Source organism: Meriones unguiculatus, chromosome 6 (genome assembly GCF_030254825.1).
Source record: "Meriones unguiculatus strain TT.TT164.6M chromosome 6, Bangor_MerUng_6.1, whole genome shotgun sequence".
In the NCBI taxonomy this organism is placed as follows: domain Eukaryota; kingdom Metazoa; phylum Chordata; class Mammalia; order Rodentia; family Muridae; genus Meriones; species Meriones unguiculatus.
Window position 1 is genome coordinate 70,828,196 of NC_083354.1, and position 18,692 is coordinate 70,846,887.

The following is an 18,692-nucleotide window of genomic DNA, read 5'->3' on the forward strand; positions in this document are numbered from 1 at the left end:
CCCACTGGGGACTTTGATGTTTCCCATTCAGATTCAGCTTAACCCTGTGCTTCTCAACCTTCCTACCCCCGCATCCCTTTAAAACAGTTCCTCATGTTATGGCAACCCCCAGCCACAAAATTACTTCTTACTGTTACACCATAGCTGTAAATGTTTCTGTTATGAAGCATGATATAAATGTCTGTATTTTCTGATTATCTTAGGCAACCCCTATAAAAGGGTCATTTGACCCCAAAGGGTCGCAACCCACAGATTGAAAATCACTAAATTAACATATAGCAAAACTGAGGTCAATGGGCATTCAGAGGCAAACAACATAAAAATGACTCTACATACTTCATCAAGTGACACAGCTCAGGGTGTTTCCAGCTCCTGAGAGCTTAATGGAGTTCCTCAAGCCCAAAGCCTCCTAGTTGACATCTAAAAGAAAGCTTGTTTTCTCCACAAGATAAATGGATGCAGCCCAACACATTTGTAGATGACAAAGCTATGTCACCATGTTAAAAAGTTAGATACCCTTGTGCCCATCCAAATAAACCAAAAATTCAATTGATAAAGTTATTGAGAAATAGTCATAGCACTTTTTCCCCCAAACTTCCTACCTGAAACATTCCAGAGAATCTATGGAAAATTTATTAAAACAAAAACTAAAGTTTAATGGGTTGGCTGAATATCTTAAAAATTACATTAAAAACCAATATCTTTTATCAACAACCATCATTGGGGAAGCATAGACATATGTTTCTAATTCTATATAGTACCTGTATGAAGACAATTATAAAGCTTCCAGTATAACCTAAAGTAAGAGGGGGCTGACCCTGTTCTTAGACAAGGAAACTGATCATGGCAGAAACACAAACTTGCTCCCATTTAGTTCATGAATAGCAATGCAGTTTTAAGCTAGTGGTCTTGGTAAGGGGTAGGAAACTGGACAGAGTGATCTAGAAACTTATAAAAAATGAAAATTATAGGAGGTGACCAGTGTTTCCATATACTCAAGTGTAATCCAAAGCATTTCTCTCTGAGACAATGGTTCTGAAGCAAGAATGGACATGGGAGCAACAGTGCTTAAGAGAAACAAGTGTTCTATTGTCAAAATAGAAATAAGGAAATATCTTATGCAGCCATGACTTTATGTTTTTTGCTTCAAATTTAGACTTAATTTTCCTTTAACAGTCCTAAGGTATAAAATATGAATTATGAAAGACTAATAAGAAATTTTGAGGGAACATGCTTGGTTCTAGTAATAAGTAAAGAATTAAAAAATTAATCTGATATCTTGCTCCAATTTTAAATCACGGAGGGGAGAAAGAAAAAGAAAAAGAGAAGAAATGAAAAGAAAAGAGATGATTTGATTAATTTTGGCAGTTTAATAAAATCGTAAAAAGGTAATGATAGTACCTTAGCCTAAGGAGACATTCAGATATAGTTAAAGACAGTAACTATAAAGGATATTGACATTTTTGTGCTATCAATAACACAAACATAAATACTTGGGACTGAATAAATTCTACAGACCCAAATACTACGCATATATTAACGCCCATGCTGTAGAATATCTGATGCCGCAGAAAGATGTGTGTGGTTAGTGGGTGACATGCAACAATCTAAACTCCAAAGGGATGCACACAACATGGGACAAATGTCTTATTAGTTACTTGTGGTTTTTTAAAAATTATCCTGGCAACAGCAATTCCCTTTTTGGAACCACAAGACATTTTACTTGATTTTTATTCTCAAAAATTTCTACACCATAACTACTGTCTTGACGGCATTAAAAGTTTTCAAGCCATGGCGTAAAGCACTTTGAGCACGCTGGTGGCCTCTTCATTGTGCATCGAGTGAGGGTAGCCCTCTAAAAGACAGCAAGCCACCGTCAGGAGGAGGCGTGGAGCCCGGTTTGCTTTTGTGACCTTACCCTTTAGCAGTGCCTGGCACAGAAAGTGCACTCAATCAGGACTGGATGATGAGCAAACCAAAAGGTAGAGGGTCAAGCAAATGACTTCACAGCTCGTCACAAAGGCCTAAGGCCACACGTGCAAGTTCAGGTGAGAATTTAAGTTTTCATCAGAAAATAAGAAGTCATGTTTCACTGTGTCGGATTCAGGCAGAGCCATCGCTGTTTTTCGAGAGACATGAATGGTTTTAGGGTTTCAGAGATCAATGGGGTAAAACGTGGTGGTGTCATGCTGGTGCCATGCTGGTGCTGTGCTGGTGAACTCAGCTCATCTGGAGGAGTTACACCTCGGGGAGTTGACATTCTTCTAGGGTCACTCAGGACCCTTCTAATTTCTAAGGTCTGGGAATCGTCAAAGTACATCAAGAGAAACATTCACAAGGTTGAGATTGCAGGAGAGTCATTACCTGAAGGCTATAGAGGAGACGGGTTAAATTCTGTATCGCTTGTATAATCTGGGGGTGAAAAAGGATTACACGTGTCAAATTCTTGAAAAGCTTCCTTGGCTACAATTTGAGAAAGGGTGGTATATGTTCAAAACACGTGTAGCTCACCTCTGACTGTGAAGACCCTGGGAAACTTCTGTATTCCACCTAAAATACATAAAAACATGAGAAAATGAACAGCTTGACTTCTGAAAGCTATCATGAATCCCTAACACACGAGCTTCCCTCCCTAACTCCATCACCTCAGCTACAGTAACCATCTCCTCCCGAGCCGGAGAATTCAACAGCCCCTTGTCATTGTGGGTCTTCACTCATTCAAACTCAAACTGTTACCCAACCATGCCTTAAAGTGGCATAGAGGATAGCAAAGGAGCTCTGCGGACAAGTGCCTCATCTCCAGGACAGGCAGTTATACCATGTTCTCCGGAAGAGCAGGACAGCACAGGGCCTCTGCTCCCAATCTCAGTGTTAGAGAACCGTGAGGCTCAAGCAGCCAGTGGGTACTTAGAGAAGCCCCAGGGAAGCGCTCAGTTGATGTCCTCCAGGTCCTGCCTCAATCAATCACCATGCCAGCTCAAACCCCAGCAATGAAGCCAGAGGAGGCTGCATCTTCTCCTTGGGGATGGGGCCTATGCCTCAGACTTTGTTTCTTTCATACCACTGAATGCGCGGAACGTGTAGATACTGAGAGCTCAAGTTCCCAAAACTCCATCAAGCATTTGTTTATTTATTTAGTGCCTGTCTTCTCTCATTAGAAAACCAACAAATAGTAAGACTTTGTGTATTCAATGTTCTAGCTACAAACCTAAGAATAGTGCTTAGCACATAAAGGACAGTCAACAAATCACTGTAAGATGCATTCGCACACCCTCTTTTTAATAAGCAAGTGGCAAAGAACACTCCACACTCCACATGATGCTTGCTTTTGTCTGGGTCCATGTCTCGGCAAGCCCTAAAGGAAGCCAAGCATGGTAACATCTCCCAGGCATCTTCACCCTGATGCTAACACCTGCGACGGGCTGGCCTGATGTCCTTTCTTTCATGCCGCCAGTTAAAGACTTTGTTGCTAAGTCCCTCTAATAGAGAAAGGACAAAGGCTGAAGCGGCAGACAAGTCAGTCAGTACTTCAGAACTCTGTATGGGAGACATCAGGCTAAGCCCTTTACCACTTTGGTGGTAAGGGTCCTGCTTTTCTTACCAGCCCAGCTTGGCTCATCCACTGCTTTTGTGGTAAAGATAACATAATACTCCTGATGTTTATGCTCTATAGAGAAGTAAATGCGGAAAGGGTTGTGCTACACTTGAGTGCTCAAGCTAGAACTAGGTTTGGGATGAGACAGGAAACATATCTTTTTAGTGAACATCATCTGCCCCCTGGTGGTTGTCCTGCACAACTGCAGTTAATAGCTGAGCAGGAGAATTTCTTCTCTTTTTGAAACTGTTTTTAATTCTTTTAGAAATTTGTTTTAACTTTATCCTTTCAAGGATGCTAGTGCCAAGACATGTATTACACGCTTGCTTAAAATTTGACCCCAGTGACCCTTTCCTGTATCTCAGTTTACTTCCCTTCTCAAAAAGACCTTATCAAGGGTCAGATTTCCCTATAGCTAGAAACCAACCCACTTTCTGTGCAGAATTCAGCTGCCACTTGACCGACTGTCTTTCCTCCCTCAAAACCTAGGAGCCACTGAAAACTACACACTTCAGACTTCAAAGCAAAGATCACACGGAAAAGCAGGAAACATTGGAAGACAAATAAGTCTCAAAGCATACAATCAGAATAAATAGAGTAAAATTCTGTAATCATAAATTAACTTGGGCCAATGAACTTTGAAAATGAATACTAAATCAGAGCTGTGAAGTTCTGACAGGCAGAGCTGTGCTGTCACCTGTCACGCATCTGGGAAACACACAAGCAGAGTGCTGCATTTGTAATAAACATAAGCTGTACTCCCACACCGGTACACATGAATATTCAGTGATAGGGTTACATCAACGCTAGACAGAGTGAAAACTCTCTGGCTGACTCGCCACCTCCCCAAATCACAGTGTTATTCTTCCCCTGCTTAGGAAACCACAGACTTGAAGTTAACAGGAAACTGTATGCATGAAATTTCTACAGAGAGTTACAGCCTACATATATCAAGAATCAGAGAGACAGCAGCATGTGAGAACACCCTGCCACAGGCAAAACGTGTGGGTTCAGAGTCTGCGGAAGGAAGGTGGAAAGTGGTTGAGGAGCAGTGGCTTGGTAGAGGATAGAAGCGAGTCCGTCCCAAAGTGGAAATTAGTCCAGCTCCAATGGCGCCATCTGGTGGTGTGGCATCCCAATGTCGGGGCCAGCTCTCAGCCAGAGTTGCCAAAAGCAGTAGGAGAAAAAGCAAAGGTTTGCAGAAAGTAAGCCCGGAAGTCAGAGAACGCAGACACACATACACACAGGAGGGTTTTCAAGCTTTTTGTTTTGTTTTTAATAATTTTCAGTTGTTTTTTAAACACCTACATGATATAGAAAGAACATGAACATTTAAAGAATAGACTAGAACGCTTCGATATAGATATTTAAATGAATCAGAAACAATTCAGGAAAAAAAAAAAGCATTTCCAATCCACTCGCTGCCTGAGAGCTCAAGCTACTTTATATACAAGGCAATGGGTGCTGGTTACTAACGAGGTGGTTAATTAACAATACCTTCTCCCCTGCATCAGAGACCGCCAAGTCCGTTACCACACCCTGGAGCCCGGGATCCACATCCCAGCAGCCTCTTCCTTCTGTCCCTTCTGTGACTAGTGCTGGAAGCACACCATTGAGACAGAAACAAAAAAGGACAGCATCAAACATCAGCCAGCCAAGTGGTTTCTTCTGTACACACTGACACACGTTTGCAAAAAAGAAAAAAAAAAAAAAAAAACTACCACAAGGTAATACATACTGAGTGCTCCGTGGGGGCGCTAGAGAGCAAAGTCCACAGTCCCTGCTCTCATGGAGCTTACAAGCTAAGAAATTCCAAGCAGCACCTCTGTACCAAGTTTTTTAACTGTGCTTCTGGCTTGGGCTGAAGTGTCCGTGTGCTGTTTGTGGTACCAAGTCTACCTCTCACTTCCCTCTAATAGGACAAAGGCTCCTGGGAAAGGAGACATTTAACACAGGTGCCCGGTGAGACAAGAAAAGCAGTGTCTCAGCAGACCAGGTCCGTAAAAGACTCCGTTGTAGCCGGTGTGAGAGCAGCAGCTGATAGACAAGTCTAGAGGAAGGTCCAGAGTCGCAGGGGGCGCTGTTCTAGGAAGGCCGAGGTGGCTAATGCGTTAGGGTTTCAGAGTCATAAAAACCGAGAGCCTGCCCCGGTTTTTCCTCATTTTCAGCTTTTCTCAAGTTTCCCACTTATACGTTAATACTGTAAACACTGTACATTTAATGCAGGAAAACACAGCAGCTGGTCCAGAGTTGTTACATATCAAATACAAATTTACCTTCACCCATGAAACCTCAGTCGACAGAAGTTCATTATTTATTTACGGACGATGTGAACTCAGTCAAAACTTAAGACTACATTCATTTCACCTCTTACTAATTCAAACCGGGCCTTTCAAGGCCCACACATACTTCATTGGAGCAGTATCTGAGCAGAACCCTGACCCAAAGATTCATTTCCTGATAACATTTGTAATGGTTTTTCGTTTTTGTTTTAATATCATATCGGTATGCATCTTTGTTTCTAACAAGGGAGTGTCTCCTTCTCTCTAACTTAATTACTTGCATCCTCTTTGGAAAATGACAGTTGTCCAGGACTCCAGAAGCCTCTTCTGTTTTCTGTGTGAGTGGAAAGCATTTCAAATGGATCAAGTGGTAACCAAGTCCATTGTGTCCAAGTGGACCACTGCTTACGCAATGACGGTGGAGGGACAATTCATAGTGACTTTTCCTAACTCCTAAGAGATGTCCAAGCCATTTCCAAAAAGGAAACCAGTCTGTCTCTCCTCCCCCCTTCCTCACATTAACAAAAACACTTAAATGTTAGAGGAGGCTCCTGTGGAGCCGAGCGGAGGAAGAAAGCTAGATTTTCCATGAGGTTCGTGTCCCCTCAGAGTCAGCATGAGGGTGGGCAGTGGGGTCTCTGCTAGACTGACCATTCTAGGAAGTAGATTATAATCATTGCCCATGGTAAGCATCTCGATGAAGAAAATGAGAGGACTTTGCTTGCCCTATAGACCCAGAGCGACATGGGCTTGCTTCACAAAGACCCTCCACAAAGCCACTGCAGAACCACTCAGAGTCCATGCCTTCGCTGGAGAATAATCCTCCACCCTGAACAACTGTAGAAGGAGCTCGGACTCCAGCAGCGCTCTGCTCTAATCCAAGATGGCCTCTGCCTTACAGAGCTCACCTGTGCCTCCCGGCCTGATCCCGAGGCAGGCTGCTCTAGTTCTAGCAAGTGACTGTCACTGCAGAAGGCTCCCAGATGTAGATTCGGATGGGGCCAACCTACACTAGCCTGCCTGGAGGGAGGGAAGGACCAGCCGAGCGCTCCAGACAGCTGCAGGGGCAGAGCGGAACCTCCCAGCTGTCCCTCGGGCTGGGCGAAAGACCATACCCTCGGTATTTTTAGAGAGAACTTCCTCAATGGCATAATGAGGCTCTTCTAAAGGAAATCACCCAGAGAAGTACAACTCCCCTGATGAATCTGGCTGTTCGAAATGAAAAACATATGTGCACATTCTGAAAATAGAAAGCCAGGATTAGATAAAGCAGAATTTGAGAGGGGAAAATAATTTTGGGTGCTCGTGATGAAACGAAAGAAAAAATGTAAAGAATTAAAAAGTTATGTTGCTTCTGGGCATTCTACTGAACCAAGGCATTTGTTAAGGAAATTCTAACACACAGCGGATGCGGCAGCACACACCTAAAACCCTTGCACTGGAGACAATCAGGAATTCAAAGCCATTCTCAAATACAATAGTAAATTTAAGGACAGTACGAGAGCCAGGTAAGACCTTGTCTCAAAAAAAAAAAATATTGCAGACATTTTATCACACATATGATTTAGGAGTAAGGTTTGTTTGTTTTTTGTTTGTTTTTTTTTTACCATCTTTACACGATGGAAAAATATACTTTGTATTCTCTTATTTTAGAATCCTTTATGGAATTTAGTATGCGGCCTAAAACAGCATAATTGGGTTCAGAGACATTGCTAAACTCATTCCTATTATTTTTAAAATGTATCGACAGCTGGGTGTGACAGTGCACATCTGTAAGCTCACACTTCTCAGGCAGAGGGATCATAAACGGAGGTCAGCTGAGGCTGCACAAAACATATTCCAACCTGAAGAAGCCTCTCTGTGAGGGCTGTGGGTGTGGCTCCGTGGGAGACTGCTTGCCTAGTCTACTCGGGGCTTTGGGCTCAATAATCCTGGCACCATAAAAACCAAAAAAAAAAAAAAAAAAAGATTTGTTTGGCAATCTTATAACGATGCCACCAAACCTCATGCTCACATGTTCATGTGTGTCATGGGGGTAGGAGGGACTTTAAATCCTTCTGATTTGTGGTTGCTTAGTTGACACTTTCCATTATACTCGAAAGCTTGTTTGCTTAACGGATTGCAGAGACCCTTTAAAAAAGGATTGAAGGTCCTTTCAAAATTTCATCCAAGGAGTCGTGAAAACCAAGGCAGATGTGATTTTGGGAAGGTGCAATGCTTAACTGAGGGACAAGATAGCATAACCGACAGACAAGTCCTTGGAATACAAGTGCCATTAATTGCCACATATAATTTCTATTTACAGCCACCATGTATTCTCAAGCTTTTTTTTCCTCCTAATTACAAAAAATACATTAAGTTCTCTTAAAATCAGTAAATTAGTGCTTTTGTTTTATATGACCACCATGGACACTGGGGCTGTGCCCAGGCTCACTGCCAAGGCCCGCACTATCACTTACAAGCAGTTGGTGATGCTGGTACATCCTGTGACGCGGGCACGTCGGTCAGGACAGTGCCTCCAGAGCCTTCTTCAGATGTCTGGCTTACATCGCCTATCTTTGAAGCCTTCACAGCAACCTGCAGACTCTCGGCTAACAAGGAGAAAAACAAAACTAAATTTAAACAATAAATACATAGAGAGATTTAGTCTGGCAGGTGCATCCAGCCTGCAACAGCTGGGCAGCGCGTGCCCAAAGATAAAGCTCAGCGCAAAACTGCAGACGTGCCTAGAAAGAACATTGTGAGATTATTTTTGTGAATTAATTGACTTGATAGTAACTCTGTCACATGGTTCTTGGGCATGAACTCTGTAGGTGACAATTCGTTGCAGCACAATGGGAAAAGGCTAGCTACTGTGAGTGACTGAAAGTTGATAGACCACATTGGACCTGCAACTTTCGTCATGCAGCCTAGAGAACTAACATTTGTTTACTTTTCTTTCCTTTTATTCTGAAACAGGTTCTCATGTACTCCCGCTGGTCTCAGACACTCTCTGCAGCTGAGGATGGTCTTGAACTCTTGACCTTCCTGCCTTTACCTCTCAAGGACTGGGATTTCGGGCGTGTGCCATCATGTTCATAAGCACATACAACTATATCCCAAAAGTGTGTGACCGGCAAAGACTAAAATACTTAGAACTGGCCTCTTACAGAAAAATTATACAACCCTGCAGTCCATACCAACGATAACAGCATCCTTCTGCATAGAGAATTTACCATTGTATAAAATAGCTCAAGTGCAACCTTCAGTAAATTAGTATACTGAAAACCTTACTGTACTTCAATTAATACACATATACTATCATATACTAGAATTTTTAACATTGTGACTAAGAAATACTAACTACTCCTCAAAAGAGTGTTTCTTCAAACTTGTTTGTCATGATACACAGCCCCATCTGTGTTCTAGTCCTCTTGGGAACTACTGAGCCCCCAAAGAGGACATGTTTACTCACATAAAGGAGCATTGGCTAGCATGTGGAATATTACTATTTTGAGGACCTTGTGATTATTTCTAAAGCATCCTCACCACAGTTAGACTTCTTTGACAGCTGATCAGGGAAATCTGAAGGAGAAGCGGGGAGAGAGTCTCGTAGCTATGGCCACGCAGAGCTGCAGGAGAGCAACAGTCCCTGGTGGGACTGGGACCATGGGAACAAGTTCCTAGAGGGCTGGAAACTGGAAGACAGGTGAAATTCAGGAAGAGGAGGGAAGGAAAACAGCGGTTCAGCAGAGTAAAGGGGCTTTTCTTTACACAGTGGGGTCTTCGCCCTGGCAGGGAGCCTTGATCACCCACACTCAGGTGTGGACCGATGACCCAGGATGGATTCTCATCGGCAGCCTCCACGCGCCTCCACTGCCGTGGGTTCCCTTGGGCCCACAAGGCCATCCTCGTTCCTCTGTCATGTGGTAAGGAACAAAAACCAATGGATTTCTAACCCCTCATCAGGAGAGATTTGGTAGAAAGAAGAAAGCTGAAACCACTGGCTCAGTATGAGAGCAGGTGATTTGGTCCATTAAGGCTTTGTCATGTGGGAGGGGCATCATGAATGCTTGTCAGCCTCCTTCACTTTATTTCCCAAACATGTCCCAAAGCGGTCTACCACTCTGCTTTCATTGCCAACCATCATGGCCATCAATGTAAATACTAGTCACTCCCTCTCTACAACTCCATAATTCCCCGCTTCCCGATTTTGATTATTTTCCTTATAGCACTCATACTTACAATCTTATGTGCTTACTTCTTTATATTTTGAAATTTCTGGAACATAGGTTCTATAAGAATAAGTATACTCTCTCATTCGGCACGCACCTAGGCCACCATGCATGGCATGGGGTGGGTAGGCACCCAGTAAGCGCATTCTGAATCTGGCAAAGCAAAACATTTCCAGCGCAACTTGCCTTCTTTCAGGGCTGCTGCCAGCAGGGAGGCTGCCTGGGGAGGCTCTCCGGGGTCAGGTTTGATGAGCAGATGGGGTTCCAGATGGACATCCTCAAAGCCACTCAGTTCCCCAAGTTCGGCATAGATATGCAGCTTTTCTTCCAGGTATGTGCAAATCTGCTGGTCTTGGTTGCTGAGTATTTCTGTGTAACATTGTTCATTAGAAGGTTACCACGAGTGTGGCCACAAAACTAATACGAATATCAAGTTAGGAGAAAAAGACACCATGATTTAGCAAGCAGTCTGGCCCCACACTTTTGTTGGGTGGGTGTTGTAATAAATAATAGAAAGGTTATTATTATTAGCCCCAAGGTTATTACAGCAGTATTATTTAACCCGCTATCACAAATAATAAGACACAGACACGTGTTAGATTTAGAAATACCTTCTTTCCCTTGGGCTGGACAGATATTTCCCTTACACAGTCTCAATAACCTCACCATCCACCTCCCAGCCCCCATCCAATGCCATCCACTTGATCCTCCCAAACTGGACTACCTGTCATCTATAACCCACAGCGCTCGCTTTTATTCTTTATCTGGGCCTTTCCACGCCATCCTCGGAGCCCTTTCTCCAGTCCCACGTGGTTCTTTCTCCACGCTAACCCATGGTGGCCTCCTCCTTCCTTCTCTCTTCCCGGCCCCCTCTGTCCTGTGATTCTCATGATTCTTTCTGTCCTCTCCACGCCTGTGAACCTTAGCCACGCCTACCCCATTCTGCCCTGCCCAGGTATAGGCCATTTAATGAACCAATCAGGTATAATGTTTTAGGCAGGTTTACAGGAACAAGGATGGGTGTATCTGGCTGGCAGTAACCAGATCTTAAGGGCCAGTAATTAGCATTAGACCAACCTCCAACAATTTCCCTTTTCTGTCTAAATAAAAGGCCATTTTAAATACAGACTCCAAATGATGGCATGGAAAGATTAAAAAAATAAAAGCAAGTACCATGAGATTATTGATGAAAGGTAGTCCAATTTAGGAGGATTAAGGTGGATAGCATTGGATGGGGGCTGGGAGATGGATGGTGAGGTTATTGAGACTGTGTAAGTGAAATATCTGCCTGGCCCAAGGTAAATAAGGCAATTATAAATCTAACATGTGTCTGTGTCTTATTATTTGTGAGAGTGGGTTAAATAATACTGCCATGATAATCTTAGGCTTAATAATAAATAATATATAGCCTAATACCTTTCTATTATTTACTATAACAGGTGGAGAGAGCCAGATTCAATTTCTGATGCCTCCACTTGTGACTATGACCTCCTACAAGTGATAATATCTCCCCTACCATCCACTGCACTTGATAAATAAATGTACCTTTCCCAAATACCAGAAAATCTTGCCAAGTTTTTTTTCTTTTAATGTTGATGACTTCTATTAAGTCTGAATACTCAACTCAGGAAAGGATAATCTTCTATTTAGACTGAATACCCAGCTCAGGAAAGAGAACTGAGGCAGCCCTCTCCGCAATGAGTGAGGGCTGAGAAGCCTCAGTCTTCAGTCTGTCTTGGTCAAAGCCAGAGGCAGCTTATGGTTCTGCTTCTAAACATCTCGTTTCTATGAGGACCTCTGCATTCGTCAATTTTCCCCTGACTTCAATAGGTTACATGAGTCTTAGTTACTAGAGACCCTAACTAACATGGAATCCAGTGAGTCTCTGCCTCAGTTGGTTCAGGGAGCCGAGGAGCAGACGACAAAATTTTAATGACTTCCCTACGAGGCTCTAGTTGTAAGGCCTGGAGTGAAGAATTAGTGAGATAAATGTATCTCTCAGCTTCACAGTGCACTCGATGCCCTACCTGGTGGATTCTTTGTCTAGTCACAGGAGCTTAACATGGCAGAGACTCCAAGGCTCGCCAGCACCACAAGGCCCTACACCATGATTTCATATGTGTTCTGTGTATTTGCATGAGCATCTTGGTTATTCATCCCTTGTCTCTTGATGGTGGTTCTGGTGGAGGGTGGGCAGTGTGGACCTCAGGTACACTCAGTGGCATCGCTTTGACTCATGACATCACGATTTTCCCACCACTCAAGAACACAGGAGCCAGAAGCCAGAGCTGCACACGTACCTTGACATTGCTGAATTTTGGCCACCCTGGCTTCAGCTTTTCGCCTCTCTTCATCAGACTCACTTGTCCTTCCTCCTTCTTCTTCTGGACAACTTTAAAAGACAACAGTCAAGGCATCACTGAAACCAGTTCCAAGGATTTCTAAGCTTATGAGAAAAACACGGGAACTTGGCAAGAGAACTATCCACAAAGGCAAAAATAAAGAAAGAAACAAACAAACAAATAAAAATCAGCACAAAGAGAATTGGTTGTTCCAGCTTTCCAAGAGATTCATTTTCTTGAGTATTCACATGCTACAACATACGTTCAAAGCAGCAGCAACAGTGGGATTGTTATTACACCCAACTAAGATAAAGTTTTGGGTTTTGTACAATTAGGGAACTCCTCTTGACAGAGCTAGGGTGGAAGGGTTAAGGGACAGATAGTAAGCCTCCACATTGAGTAGGTGTGGTAGAGGTGGGAGCAATTTAACAGAGTACCACGCTCATCCAACTAACCGAATTACCAGTAGGAATTACCACCCCCATCCTCACCCCTCATTTGTCAAAAGCCTCCTTACATGAGTAACAAGCAATATGTTAACTGAGAACAATGAGATTCACCAGCCATTTATTTGAATGGTTCCTCAGGCAAACACAGAAACAGAAGACACGGTACCTGCTCTCAAGGAGCTTCCAATCTATGGAAACACAGGCACACCTGCATGTAAAACACAACCCTACAGGAAATAGGTGACAAGCACCAAATCAATGGCTTAGAAAGTGGGTGTGACAGCATCTCGGGTGTGACACAGAACACCTGGTCTGAAGAGGTCTTCATGAAGCAGGGAGCAGGAGCCACACCAAAGCACACAGGTAGGGCGGGAAGGCACAGCATGCGGGGAGGTATGCAGAGGACAGAGCTGCAGGTGACAGGCTACAGCAGGCAGGGGCAAAGGTCAGGAAGCAGGCAGTTCTGGCTGAGGCAAGGTGTTCATGCAGGGAGGACATGGTTAGAACACATTCTGAGACTGAACAAGGACATTCTATAGATAAAGACAGCGACGTTACCTCTCTACTGCCTGCTGGATCCGCCTCATCCAGTTATTTCGTTCCTCCTTGGAATTGGTGTGGATTTCATACATCTCGGGACCGGCTGATGAAGCACTGATCAGAAACATGCCTCTCTCCTCATTAGCAACCTCTCTGGCAATAAGCTTCTGAAGGGAGATGACTGAAGGCTTCTGGTCCTGGAAGAGTTAAGAATGAAGACTTAGGGGAATAATTATCCTTAAGGTTGGCAATTTAGAGTCTGGAAAGATGGCTAAGTGGCCAACAGCAAATCCTGCTTTTGCAGAGGCCCCAAGCTTGGTTCCCCGTACCTACACCGGGTGGCTCAAAACTACCTGTAACTCCAGCTCCAAGAAACATGCTTTCTTCCAGCCTCTGCCCTCACATAGGCATACCCACACAGACACATATGGATTTTTAAAAATAAGTAATTTAAAAAATACTGGTAGTTAAAAAGGGCAATTTTTAAAAGACCCTCAGGTAAAGGAAAAAGATTCAACTCCTGTGGCTGAGGAAGAAAGAATTTAAAGAAAAAAAGAAAGAAAACAGTATATCTGACATCACAACAAGATTGGGAAGGATGAGAACCCAGAATTCACTGGATTTGGCAATAATTAGAAGACAGCGCTGGAAACAGAACCATAGGAAATAAGGGAGTAGGTCACCAAATGAAGTGTAGAAGTGGGCAGAGGAGACCTGACAGCACCTGGGCATCACCAGCTACTTATGCCCCAGCCTTACAGACCTCAGCGCCAGGACTACTGCAGCTCTGCCTGGAGGTGACTCCTCCTTCCCAACCAGATGAACGCTTGGTGAGCAGGAAGGGGCTTAAACTCATCTTCATACACCAGACACATGGCCTGTCACAGAATAGGCATGCAACTGACATCTGCAGGAAAGGATTTGACATAATTCCATCCGAGGGAAATTGGAAGAAAGTCTAAGAGTTGGTGTCCAAGGTATATAATGAGAAAACTTCTCCCAACATTTACTGTGGTGTCTCCATGCCATGCCCTGGAGCCTCACAGTAGAAGACCTCAATAGCCCCACACCTGGCTCAAGAGCTGTGGTTAAAAGGCCAAAGGAATGTCTGCAGGGTGAGAAGTATGCGGAGTATGGGATCTGCCTTAGTCTGCGGCTCCCACCACTGTTTACAGAGCTGGTTGCAGCATCTGGTTTTGTTTCTTCCCTGTGGACTGAGTGAAGCTTTTATCCAGAGTTCGCCATTCCCCACTGCTGACTTCCCAGTGCTGGCTTGCCTTCCCAGCACTGCACAGCAATGCCACATCTGGGGTTATTGGCCAACACATCTCTAGGCTGCTTTTCATGTTTTCCAGAGAAGTATGGAGAAAGAAGAGAGAGAGAGAGAGAGAGAGAGAGAGAGAGAGAGAGAGAGAGAGAGATCATGGTGGAACAGACTGCTGGTCTACCCAGTCCCATGCATGGCTTCTGGAAATAGAGGGTACATCAGTTTTAAAGATGTTGAATCCTGACCTCTGCAATGAGAGAGGTCCACTAAGCATTATTAAGATGGCTTTTAGTATTGGAGATCTGTGTTTCAGCTTCCTCTTTCTGTATGTAAAAATGCAAGGTGGGTTTGAGTTGCTTGATACAGAATAAAATGAAATTATTAGCAGTAGGTCAGTATTCCAGAGAAAGGGAGGTGGTGGCCAGATCTTTCAAAAGTGAAGAATAAATAAAGGGTGGAAAGGAAAATTAATTAAACCACCAGCCAGAAGGCATCAAGGGCATGCTTGTCATTATTTATATTAACTACACAAACAGTAGTGATAAACAAGATTCAGCAGACAACATATCAGCTCTGGGAAGAGATGTCACACATTGATGATACAAGGGTCTAATGCAGTCTGCAGGGATATTTTGTTTGTCCTGTAGCATTTTAAAGCCTTTGTTGTTGTTGTTGTTGTTGTTATCAACATCTGTGAGTAGGAGCTTCTACTTTTCAGAGTGTGGGTGCTTAGTGCTTAGTAGAAACAGAAGCCTGGCTATTCTGGACTATATTCTTGTTTAATTTATAAACACCAGCTATACAACTCAGAAAGCATGACTCACCTTGGCAGTGAACATGTACTCCTAGGAATGCAAATAAAATACTTGAAAAAGAATGCCAACAAGTGGTGCCCGATGTAGGGCTTAAAATAATGGAAAGTCTGGGTTCTAATGCTGTGAAGGAGACAGCAGGGTGTGAAGAAATGCATATATTGTTTCAGGGTGTCAAAAAGTTTATTGTGGCTATTGTTGCTGGGTTCTCTTCTGGTTGCCCCCAGAAGGGATTTTCTGGTTTTGCTTAATCTTATTCCTCTATTCTAACTCCAAAAAAGATTGGGAGAATGACTGATGAATTAGAAGATTTGCAAGTGGATATGGAGGAATACAAGAAACAAAAAAAAATGGATATAATAAGAAAATCAGAAGGGTCCCCCAGTTCTCGCTTTTGAAAGGATTGCAGAGTTGGCTGTGCAAGTCTAGAGATTCTGGGTAGAAACAGAAGCACTTGGGAAGCAAACAGAACTGCTGGAAAAGGGAGGGGGGAAAGGTTTAGATCTGGTAACTGACAGCCAGAGTTTCCCAAAAATTGCTACCCTTTCTTGCTCCTTGTACTTTTGGTGTCAAGTTCTCACAGTCTCTGGGTGGGCTGAGTAGCTGGAAGGAGCAGAAGGCCATACAAACTGAGCTGCCAGAGGAGCAGCCTTGGGTTAAGAGATTACCACCATTAGCTTTCCCAGTAGCCACTAAAAGGCTTACATATCAAAATGCTTAGTGCTTCAACTGCAGTAAACTTGGTTATTTGAAAAGAAATTGTGACCAAGCCACTAAAAGCCTCAGAGTTCAAAATCGCTGGTGTGTTAATTCTGAGAAATACGGTACTTTCCATCAGAGACTCAAAGGAGCCATTTCTGTCAGCACTGGGTTCTCAGCGTCCAGGGTTTGTAGATGCTGTAGTAAAAAGTGTTATTGGATACAGGTTCAAGAGTCACATACAGGGGCTGGAGAGATGGCTCAGTGGTTAAGAGTGCTGTCTACTCTTCCAAAGGACCCAGGTTCAATCCCCACCACCCACATGGCAGCTCACAGCTGTCTGTAATGCCAGTTCCAAGGGATCTGACACCTTCACAGTAATGCACATAAAATAAAAATTAAATAAATTATTAAAAAAAAGAATCACATACAAGGTAACCTCTTGCCATTAGGAAGGAGCTTTGGAGTCCTAGCTTGAGGCTCAGCAGCAAAAAGTATGAGCCATTCCGAACAAGAGCAGCCGAGAGCTACCAGTTATAGAAGAAATTATTAATCCAAAATGTATTTGGTTCATTGATAATCTTCTCTTACGAAAACATCAACAAGTCTCATTCATATTAGAGAAAAAGCCAATTTTTTTTTTTTTTTTTTTTTTTTTACTAAAGGGAGGAAATGTAGTAGAAGGTTTCGGTGTCTTAAAAACCCAGTTATGTTATTGTAAACATGTTTTTGCTTTAATCCCAGGTGTGGGTCATGAGGCTGTTGCAGGTTATTTACAGCAGCAAGTTATTTGCCTTGTGCGAGCTCTGCAAGGAGATCTTTGCCAGCTGCAGATAGTTTAATTCTGAGGACTTTAGAGAGAGACAAAAGGTCAGAGCCCAGAGCCCAGAGCCAGAAAGGGGCAGATGATAGAAGGCGGCTGCTGCTGCTCCTGGTTGCTGTTGATGCAGCTTGACATGAAGTTGGAGATATCCTGAAATGAAGATTAGACTTGTCCCAAGGAACCCAATGACACTAAAGAGCAGAAAGTAGCCAAAAAGAACTATACCCGCTCTGCCCACTACCCTTTCTCTCCTACCTGATGTTGGAAGGACTGGGGTGGGGAAGGGAGGTAGAGGCATAAGAAACAAACAAACAAGTTTAAAAGTATGCTAACAAGCATGCTAAAATCCAGTTATGAGCTAACAATGAGCCACTATGGCACCAACGAGAATGTCTTCAAGCCTGAGGCTGTAGTTCAGTAGGAAAACATTTGTCTAGTATGTGCAAAGTCCTGGGTTCAATACCCAGCACTACGAAAAGTGAAAAGAAAATAATCTCCTTTAGAAATTATGGTGTTCTCTTGCTTGGCAGAAGGGGCATTATCACAGTAGGTTATAGATTAGGCAGGCAGGTGGGCAGTAAAAGGACCATCCAGGGAAAAAGAGCAAGACACTGAGAATGGCAAGCTCAACACCAATGCCTCAGTTGCCAGAGCTGAGCACAGGGGATGGGGATGGGGATGAGGCCAGAGGCCAGAGGCAAGACCCAGAAATCCAGGCAGGAAGGAGGTAGGTGAAGCCCCGGGTTAGTGTCCATTCCCCATCAGTGCTGCAGCCTCTCACTGTTTTCAGAATTGATCAACCTGCCTGCTGAACCAGCTATGAAATCTGTTACAGCAGCGGGAATATAGTATGGACACATTCAAGTGACTTTTTAATCAGGAGCTTCAGGCATTGTTGAAGGAAATACATCACTAGGTAGTAAAATGTGCCTGGGTGCATACTTACAACAGCTGCAAAGACGTACTTCTGGTCTTTCTCTTGTAAGAAGAGCAGCACATCCGTTAGAAGCAGAGCTAGGATATCTTCAAAGACAGAAACACAACAGGACTAATGAGGGAAACCACAGCCTACATGACTTTATCGCTATTTTAATTTTCATGCTTGACATTTAAATCAGTTTAACAAAAATGAAAGACTTTCCTAAGAAACTTTTACTTTAAAAACCCTTTCATTATGATAGTTAATATCTATCATAGTTAAAATGCATAGAAAGTTGTTTAAGTGAGGCAAATCTCTGGAAAATGTTTAAGAACAGTTTTCAAGATGAAAAAAAAAATCCAGTGTAAAAGAAGGCTCTGAGATGGTGAGATGATGGACATTTGCAATCTCAGTGCTTGGGAGGCTGAGGCCAGAGGGCTGTAAGTCTGAGGCCAGCCTGAGTTATATATCAAGACCTCGTGCCAATGCATCCAAGCCGCCCTTCTATGAGGAAGGCTCTAAGAGTACGGAATATCCTCTTGCTTTTAGGGGGACACGTAGCTTTTTATAAATGTAAGGGAGTGCTGGATGGCTGGATGTGGTGGAGGCTCACGCCTTAATCCCAGCACTCAAGAGGCAGAGGTAGGTCCATCTCTGTGAGTTCGAGGTGAGCCTGGTCCACAGAGTGAGTTCCAGTACAGCCAGGAATACACAGAGAAGCCCTGTCTCAGGAGAAAAAAAAAAAAAAGA

The 18,692-nt window shown here is 43.4% G+C and overlaps 1 protein-coding gene across 2 annotated transcripts in view; it reads right to left on the minus strand.

Annotated features, from left to right (window-relative positions):
- Window positions 1–18,692, minus strand: part of Arhgef28 (Rho guanine nucleotide exchange factor 28) — a 281,915-nt gene that overhangs the window by 36,240 nt on the left and 226,983 nt on the right. For both annotated transcript variants that reach the window (XM_060385610.1, XM_021639568.2), the window contains 8 exons: window positions 17,970–18,046; window positions 13,441–13,619; window positions 12,392–12,483; window positions 10,278–10,460; window positions 8,337–8,468; window positions 5,093–5,193; window positions 2,512–2,550; window positions 2,365–2,412 (listed from right to left, as the gene is read on the minus strand). In XM_060385610.1, coding sequence (XP_060241593.1) covers window positions 2,365–2,412; window positions 2,512–2,550; window positions 5,093–5,193; window positions 8,337–8,468; window positions 10,278–10,460; window positions 12,392–12,483; window positions 13,441–13,619; window positions 17,970–18,046 — 851 coding nt within the window. The remainder of the gene's footprint in view (window positions 1–2,364; window positions 2,413–2,511; window positions 2,551–5,092; window positions 5,194–8,336; window positions 8,469–10,277; window positions 10,461–12,391; window positions 12,484–13,440; window positions 13,620–17,969; window positions 18,047–18,692) is intronic.